Here is a 9,322-nt window from a genome sequence, read left to right on the forward strand (position 1 = left end):
CGAAGTGGGTAATTACAGCTGCTAATTGCTTGACAGTTCCTGAAAACTTGGCGACCTTGGGTAAAACAATCAAGAGTGTTCACATAATAGCTGGAGAAACTTCATTAGGAAAAAATAACGAGAGCAATAATAGACAAGAAGTTAAAGCAAGTAAGTTTATTGTTCCTCAAAATTATGATAGACGGTGTGTTAATTGGGACGTTGGACTTATACTTTTGTTAAAAGACTTAGAGTTTAATGAAATTGTACAAAGCATTAAAATTTCGGAGCCTGAAAATAACATACGGCTAGATTCATCATGCCAAACAGCTGGGTGGAGTGTATCACAAAACAAAACTCGTTCTCAGCTTTTAAGGTGGGGCACTGTTAAAGTTCTAAAAAATCAAAAGTGTACGGACTATTTTGATAGTTTTGAAATCACCTCACTTAAAATTTGTGTTAGCATTTGGCTTGATAGCAAAAACGGCTGTCACGGTGACTTAGGAGGTTCTCTTGCTTGTACATATACAAAAAATGGATCGGAAGAATATTACTTGTATGGAGTGGAAAACTTTGGAATACCTGCAAAAGACTGTGGAGTATCAGAAACTACAACTGTTTATACTAAGATAAGCAAGTACTCAGGTTGGATAGACTGCGTGACTGATGCATCAGAAAGTTTAAACTCCAGCTCAGTGTCTAGAATGTGTGACAAAGAAATTCTTAGCATGTCAAAAACATATGGGCAGGAGTATCAGTGCTACAAATCTGGTATTGTTAAGGGAGAAGTATATCTGATAGTTATCCTTAGCCTGCTTTTTAGTTGCGTTTTATTCTACCTGTACAAAAGAAGAAAAGCATTGAAACAAGAAAAAAAGCTAAAAGAACGTCTTGTCCTTAAAAAGCTTGAAGAAGAATTACCGAGTCAAAATAATTACAAAGACGATTCAAAAGAAAACATTCCCAATCATGTAAGTATTCCAAAAGAAGTGACGGATAAACAAGCCACTGTAAAGGAAATGATAATGGAAAAAAGTGATTCAGTTTCTGTTGAAATTCAAAAAAATCCATAGATGTGATGTAGCAAGCTTTTTAACTATAGCAAATTTATTAGTAGTAGAGTAGCTAAGGATGAAAGTGTACATTACATTTGATAGTCAAACATTTACAAGTAGCTAATACTAAATTAGGCTTATTACTACGGTTAAAGAAACCTTGATTTAAGAAAATATTCTGAAACTTTTATTTTTTTTAATTTTAACAATAAAATGATAGAAAAAAAGACTAAAAGTATTCTAATTTTCTTAAACTTAAATTGTTTGTACTTGATTAACTATCATAACTACCTTGCATAAACTATTAAAGTTAAGTTTAACTTACATGCAAATAGTGGTGATTTAAGTTATCTAAAGATAAATAAGCAGCTGCATTTTACTTAAGAACAAAATTAATTTTAAAGCTTTAACTTTTTCTAGGACCATCAAAGTATTGTTAAAAATAAACAACTAATTTCAATAATCAAACAGAAAGCATCTTAATTTATATTGAAATAAAAAAGTTTATTTAAAAATAAAGGAATCAAAAAATACAAAGTTTAAGTTGATTAAATAAAAGTTTAGATGTTCGTTTTTCAGATGACAATTTTTAGTTTTAGTTAAGATATTTAGAAAAAGAAAAAAAAAAGGAAATGCTAAAATTCAATTTAGTTGAAACATTTGATCGCTTCTTTTGTAAAAAACATAATACTTTTTAAAATTTAATTACTGACCTTGTGTTGTTTTAAAAGAAAAATATTATATGTTTTAAAAATAAAATCGCTGTTGCAAAAAAAGTTATAGTTATATTATGTATTTAAAATGAAAAAAATTATGTATATTTTTTTTTGTAAAAACTTTTTTTTTGTAAAAACTTTTTTTTTTGTTCAAGTTCACAATGCTTTTTTATTTAATAAAGTTGTTTAACAGTTAAGTGTTATTTATCATAGTATTATAAAACTTCTTTTACTATCTATCTAGCTGGTCTGCAGTGTTTATATGTTTCAAATTTAAACATCCAAACTGAATTCGTTATCTTGCTCATGTATTTTCTATTATTTTTTTCATACACATACGAACAAAGTCAGTTTTTAGTAAACTTTTAAAGGTTTATATAAAATCAAGATATCTTTACTAATTTAAACTTAAGTTGATACACTTGAGGGCAATATTTAAACTTATTACTCTAATAGTTTATTTAGTGAAACCAAAAATAGCATATACTTAAAAAAAACAAAAATCTAAAAAAAAAACTGATTATAGATTAATTTTCTTATAAATTAATTCACTAAAAGTAAATTGAGTATATGTAAAAACTTTTTTTAACAAAAACTTAGTAAACAAAATTTTAAAAGTTATGAAAAAGCGATAATTAAAACAAAATGTATTTATTTGAAAGTGTATCGACAAGAAATATAGCGTCATAAATAGTTTAAAGTTTTTTTTTAGTTCTACACATTTCAATGCCATTCATTTCTAGGCTGTAATTCACCTCATGTTTCATATGTAATAAAGCATAGTAAGCCCGCTATCAGCCGAAATTGACTGTGCGTATTGTGCTTAAAATGTTAATAATTTACAGAATACACAACAATAAAAACAGTTACAAACACAATGATGCAACAAAACAGTAATTAAATAAAAAAATAAAAAAAGATAAACAAAATTAATTTTGATTCCCATTTCTTCGTATGCTTCGGTTACTTACAGCGTTGTTGTTTCTTTACGTTCAATGTTTTGTATATAGATCTTCACGGTCATTAGCAAGCTCCTCCCACTCATCGGTACTGATATTTAAGCTCTCTAGGTCGCGCTTGAAGATATCCTTATAATATAGTTTAAGTCTTTATTTAAAAAAAAATTTCTAACCAAATAGCTAGATGACATAGTATTGACTTATCATTTTGAAATTTATTTAAAGTTGATAACTAGTTTTTCACTTGTTGATGAGGAAGCTTTAAATACTTTTAAAATTTTCGATTTCTTTAACTTTATCTAAGAGGGTTTATTACATGCAAGTACTTCTATTTGCGACTAAGTTATTATTATTAGTTTATAAAACTATAAAAAACTACTAATTTCAGGTCTAAAATGATCGTATGAAACTGAGGTAGATATTAATTTTCTTTACTGGATACTAACTTACTTGATAAGTTTGTCCTGGACAAGACGTTAAAAGATATCCGTTGTGTGCGACTCAATAACTGAAAGGGTTTTTTGTGCATCAGGTCCAAGGACCAAATATTTTGAGCGCTTTTTTTTGTCTTTCAATAAACTACATAATATATACTCAGAACTGATAAAAACGACTAACTATTATAGTCTTACTTTATGCTTATTTAAGAACTCTCTTTTTGTAGATCTATGCAGAGTTTTAACATAACTTTGACTTACACATTAATCTAGGGGTAGGCAACGTACGGCCCGCAAAGTGAAAATGACCGGCCCCCGATCGTTTTTTTAATTTTAATGGGATCTGGCCCGCAAATGAAAATGACCAGCCCGCGAGCAAAGTGACAGGCCCGCAAATGGTCAATATTACAAAATTCTTGTAAAACTTTTATAAACTTTTACAAACAAAAACTGTAAGAATTTGACTTTAAAAAATGTTTAAAATGACTTTATAAATTAATGTGTACTAATAAATACACCATTTTGTCCTAATATTTTGTGTTGTTCTAACTTAGTTGGAATATCTTTTTGTAAAATTACCCCAAGCAAAGTGTTTTTTAAGTACGATATTTTACATACGTACCTTTGTCAATTTCAATATCAGTTCTAATAAACAATGAACTTCACCGCACGATCAACAACAACAGCATCCGAGACATTCCTTTTTGTTGTTGATCGTGCGGTGAAGTTCATTGTTTATTATCGATGGCATAAAACATCTCAACTTTGTTGATGATGGCCGAAATAAATACTGGCTAAAATATCAATTCTAGTTATAAACATTATTTAAACATCTGACACGTCTCAACTCAATCTACATCTTAAGTTGTCAGACTTGAGAAAGTTTTGTGAATTTGAAGGATTTGAAAAAGTGATCAACTGTATCCATAAAATTAGATTCCGGCCGGATCGAAAACTTTTATTTAAATTAGAGTCCGACCGAATCTGGATCTCGACTTAAAATTAGTATCCAGTCGGATTCGGATCTAAAGAGTCATTTTTCGACTGGATCCGGTAAATCACTAATTCTATATGCTCCGACCCGCAAAAGACTTAATTTTTCCGGATCCAGCCCGTTTATTGAAAAACGTTGCCCACCCCTACATTAATCGATAACCAACGTCCTTTATCTGCCTATAATGTATGAGTACCTCTATGGAGTCTGAATCAAATGTAATCTTATTTAAGCTCTACAGTCTACAGAGTTCAAACTCTGTAGAGCTGTGCATACTTTATGACAACAAAAGGACATTAGTTGAATAAAGTATTTGAGTACAAAAAGCATATTTTTGGTTTTCCGACGAATTTTTCTTTTTTGAATATTTAGGACTTTAACTATTGAGTTCAAAACAAATACATAAGACACAGTAATCTATCCACAAGTGAGATTGATAATTAATAATTTATTATTTTTGAGAAAAACAATTACTAAGTTTCACCGCAGAGCGGATTTTCAAATTGTAGATCTGTAGTAAAATAATAATGGTAAAAATGACAAATAGTTAAAAATTGGTTTGATTAAGTTTGTTTTTATTTTTAATTTTGTCATTTTTACCAGTATTATTTTACTACAGATCTACAATTTGAAAATCCGCTCTGCGGTGAAAATTAGTAATTGTTTTTTCTCAAACATAATAAATTATTAATTATTAATCTCCCTTGTGGATAGATTACTGTGTCTTATTTATTTGTTTTGAACTCAATACTTAAATCACAGCTCACTGTAAAGTTGGAGCCCTCTCTCAAAGATGAATAACTAGAATAACAAAAAATGACAAAATAAAATTAATTGACTTTGAACATTCTCTCAAAAATATTCCTTTATGTAATTCTTATTTTATTTTTTTTTTTTTTTTTGTAAAAAAACTTAATTCAAACCAATTTTCAATTATTAGTCATTTTTACCATTTTCATTTTACTACATATCTACAATTTGAAAATCCGCTCTGCGGTGAAACTTAGTAATTGTTTTTCTCAAACATAATAAATTATTAATTATTGATCTCCCTTGTTGATAGATTACTGTGTCTTATTTATTTGTTTAGAACTCAATACTTAAATCACAGCTCACTGTAAAGTTGGAGCCCTCTCTCAAAGATGAATAACTAGAATAACAAAAAATGACAAAATAAAATTAATTGACTTTGAACATTCTCTCAAAAATACTCCTTTATGTAATTCTTATTTTATTTTTTTTTTAATTTTGTAAAAAAACTTAATTCAAACCAATTTTCAACTATTAGTCATTTTTACCATTTTCATTTTACTACATATCTACAATTTGAAAACCCGCTCTGCGGTGAAACTTAGTAATTGTTTTTTCTCAAAAATAATGAAAAATTTTTTAGGACTTTGCCGTATTAAGTTAATATCTGATACTGAATTTATAATTTTTTAAATGATAATTTTATTATAAAAAGCATGGAAGTTGCCATTCGTACAAAATTCAAAATAGTTAAGATTGACGAAGTTTTTATCATATTTTGTTTAAACTACGTCATATTGTTTAGTATGATAATTAGTTTACTACTGAACAGTTTCTAAGAAAAAACTTTTGTTATATTACAAGTTTAACGCACATTTATTACCAACATTTATTTATTTATTTTTTATACAGCTTATATAAAATGCTGTTGAAAAAACTTAACAGGATTAAAATATTTTCAATTCTAAAAAAGCTAGGTTGCTTTTTTCTGGCTTTTTCTACTGAAAAAGTATATTGTGCAAGATTGCAACCAAGAGTAGCTAAGGGAAGTCATGCAGAACCAGGTCAGTTTCCATTTCACGTAGCTGTAAAAGCACTTTTGTCGGACAAACAAGTCCCTTTGTGTGGGGGCTCAATTATTAATGAAAAGTGGGTACTAACTGCTGCACACTGTCTTGTAGTTAATTTTCGAGAATATGATAAAGGTGTAAATGTTGAAAAATTAACTGTCGTAGCTGGAGATATCTTCTTAGATCCAATGCCAGATAGCGAACATTCCAACAGTCGACAAGAAATACTAGCATCCAAATACATTTACCCTTTAAACTATGAATCCCGATGCCAGACTTGGGATATAGGACTGATCAAACTTTCAGAAAATTTTAAGTTTAACGACCAAGTTAAGTCAATAAGCTTACCTGAAGCTTCCATGTACATACTGCCTAATACCCGGTGCACAGTTTCTGGGTGGGGAATAGATGAAAACGAGCAACTCACGGCAAAGCTAAGGTGGGGCACAGTAAATACCATTGAAGAAAGTATATGCACAACGGCATTAGGTTTCGAAATCACGAGTACTCGAGTGTGCGCAGGAACTTACGAAGGTGGAACTCACGGGTGCGCTGGTGACTCAGGGGGTCCATTGGCTTGCATGGGACATGACGGGCGGAACTACCTGTACGGAGCCACGAGTTTTGGCTTGCCCCCAAAAAAATGCGGAGACCCTGCAAACCCTACCGTGTATACTAAAGTAAATGTATATCGCAGCTGGATTGATTGCATTATGGAAACTCCATCAGATTACAGTGCAACAGAATCTGCCTACTCGTGCCAACACTTAGTAAGTAGTGTACAAGGTTCAAGCAGATTTGAATGTCTCGATGGTCTGGAAAGTTCGGGGTTTGCTAAAAGTGCTGAGTATCCTTATCAAGTGGCTGTAAACTCACTATCTTCAAAAAATAAAGTAATAAACTGCGGAGGCGTTATACTCAACTCAAGATGGGTTTTGACAGCGGCGCAGTGTTTGGTTGAAAAGAATAAAATAAAAACAAAGGCTTTGGTGATTGCAGGTGATCGTGTTTTTGTTAAGCCAGGTCAAACTACAACACAACATAGAGTAAAAACAGACATGCATATTGTACCAGAAAACTACCGCTTTGGTTGCAAGACTTATGACATCGGGCTTGCTTCCCTTTCTAAAGCTTTAGAGTTTGATAGACATATCAAACCAATAGACTTACCAGACAAAACTTTAACAGGAGACTGCTTCGTTACCGGGTGGGGCGTTCCAGTAAATAACCAAATATCAACACAAAAGTTAAAGTGGGCTCAAATAAGTGTTGTGGCTAACGACGTTTGTGAAAAAATTTTAAACAATTTTTTTATTTCGGAAAGCAGAATTTGCGCTGGAGTGTTGAAAGGAAACAAAGCCGGCTGTACGAGCGACATCGGAGGCCCTTTGGTTTGTCCCAACGAACGTGGTGGTGCTGTTGTACGTGGAATTGCAAGTTTCAGGTCGCCAAAAACCAAGTACGGGTTTAAGCTTTTGTCTTCAACGAAAAAATGCGAAGAAAAGGACAACCCGGTTGTTTTCACTCTTGTTTCATATTACTTGAAATGGATAGAATGCGTGATGGCAGCTGATGGGAAATCGGAACAAATCGTGAAAAACTGTCAGAAAGAAATTCAGGAAATCAAAGCTGGGTATGGCGAATGTGGAAACGGTGTTGGGATATTAGTTTTTCTTTTTGTTTTTTTGTTCATGGCTAGTTCTACACTCGTTTTTATGCTTTATGTTAGACGAATTAAGAAATTTGGAAACAAAAGTGAAAAAGATGCTGGGCCTTCTGAAAACTCATAAACCTACAAGCTAGAATAAGTGTTTGGAACTAGTAAAATTAATAAGTAGAAAATAAACTTTTGCAAGACTTATCAAGTTCAGTTAGAAATATGTGACAAGTGGTGCAAACTTCATACTATCTGAAAAATGAAACTTGAAATAGTAAAAAAATATTTACAAACTAAATTTCGTTAGATTCACAAAATAGTCTATGCATTCATTTAGTTTTTGTAGAAAACAAAACCTCCAAAAAATATTCTTAAGACTCCTGATGGGCTTCGTTTAAAAATGTATTATCAAAAACATTTTGAAGTACGCAAAATAAAAACTTTTTATAACGCATTGAGCAAGAAATATTAATTTATAGACGAATGTTAACTTGGAAACCTTTATTATATAAAAAAAAATTACACTAATAATCTAGTGGTGGGCAACGTCCGGCCCGCCAACAGAAGTTCGTACTTTTTAGCATTTTGTGCAAAGCAAATGAAATTGAGCTTTTAAAAAAAATGAATTAAAGTGTACTAACAATCTAAATCTTGATAGGCATAAATGCTTACTAAGTATAAGCATCTTATTGCAGTTTTAATTTTTAAGTACGATGTTTTTATATTACGCCATCCATCTAGATTTCTTTTAAAAGCCCGGCCAATGAAAGAACTTTTCTGGTTAATCTGGCCTGCCGACTTGAAAAGTTTCCACCCAAATACTAAACCACATAAGTAGTAGGCCTTCTTAAAACTTTGTTAAAAATAGTTTAATATACACTGACTTACTTTATCCCTTAAGTTAAAATAATACATTTTGTGTGTCTACTTTTTAATAAAAATTTTCTGAAAATTTTAGTAGCAAAAATTAGCTGCTGTATTTTTATAATCACCTTGAGTTCGTTTTATTTGCAAGCTAAAACTTAACAGTTTAAAAAGTCATATTTGGGGTGTTTTTGTTTAAATATTTAAGAAATTAACTTATTAAAAAATAACTTCTTTTAGGAATTGCTTTTGTAACGTAAACTATAGAATTTCTAGTAGTTTACTTTAAATGCTAGATAATACATTAAAATATTATTTTTCTTAATAAGTTTAAGAAAGTTTTTAAACACCTAACAAAACCTTGTCACTATGAAAGTTTTTAAATTGGAAAGATGAATTCAAAATTTCTTGTAAAATTTAATAGTCTCAACCGTTGCTTGAATTTACATTTTTTCAGATACAAAAAACTAACAAACTTATAAAAACTTGTCATAAATTTTAAGCAATATACGTTTAATATTTATCTAAATTCTAATACTAAAGTAGCTTTTTTTGGTATTTTTTTATTTTCAGATGTTTTTAAAAATTGACCTTGAGGAATAAAAGATTTACAGCTTGTAATCGTATTTTTTAAAACATAATGTCCTGGGCATGACGTTATTAAACTGTTCTGGTGTATGATTCGATAACCGAAAGGTTTTTTGTACACCAGGTCCTTGGATCAAACCTTTTGAGCGTGTTTTTTGTCGTTCAATAAACAATATATGTGCTAATATGAAAAGTTCTCGTTTAGATTAAAAAAAAGTTTGCTTTATATACTAAATATAACTATTGTGTCTAC

The 9,322-nt window shown here is 30.4% G+C and overlaps 1 protein-coding gene across 1 annotated transcript; it reads left to right on the forward strand.

Moving 5' to 3' along the window:
• The first annotated feature begins 5,812 nt into the window (after nt 1-5,812).
• Nucleotides 5,813-7,750, forward strand: LOC145847072 (transmembrane protease serine 9-like). Its single transcript, XM_082953491.1, has one exon. It carries the CDS (start codon nt 5,813-5,815, stop codon nt 7,748-7,750), a length of 1,938 nt encoding a protein of 645 aa, XP_082809617.1.
• The last annotated feature ends 1,572 nt before the right edge of the window (nt 7,751-9,322 follow it).

The sequence above is a fragment of the Thalia democratica genome, unplaced genomic scaffold (assembly GCF_965202585.1).
Source record: "Thalia democratica unplaced genomic scaffold, ktThaDemo2.hap1.1 HAP1_SCAFFOLD_781, whole genome shotgun sequence".
In the NCBI taxonomy this organism is placed as follows: domain Eukaryota; kingdom Metazoa; phylum Chordata; class Thaliacea; order Salpida; family Salpidae; genus Thalia; species Thalia democratica.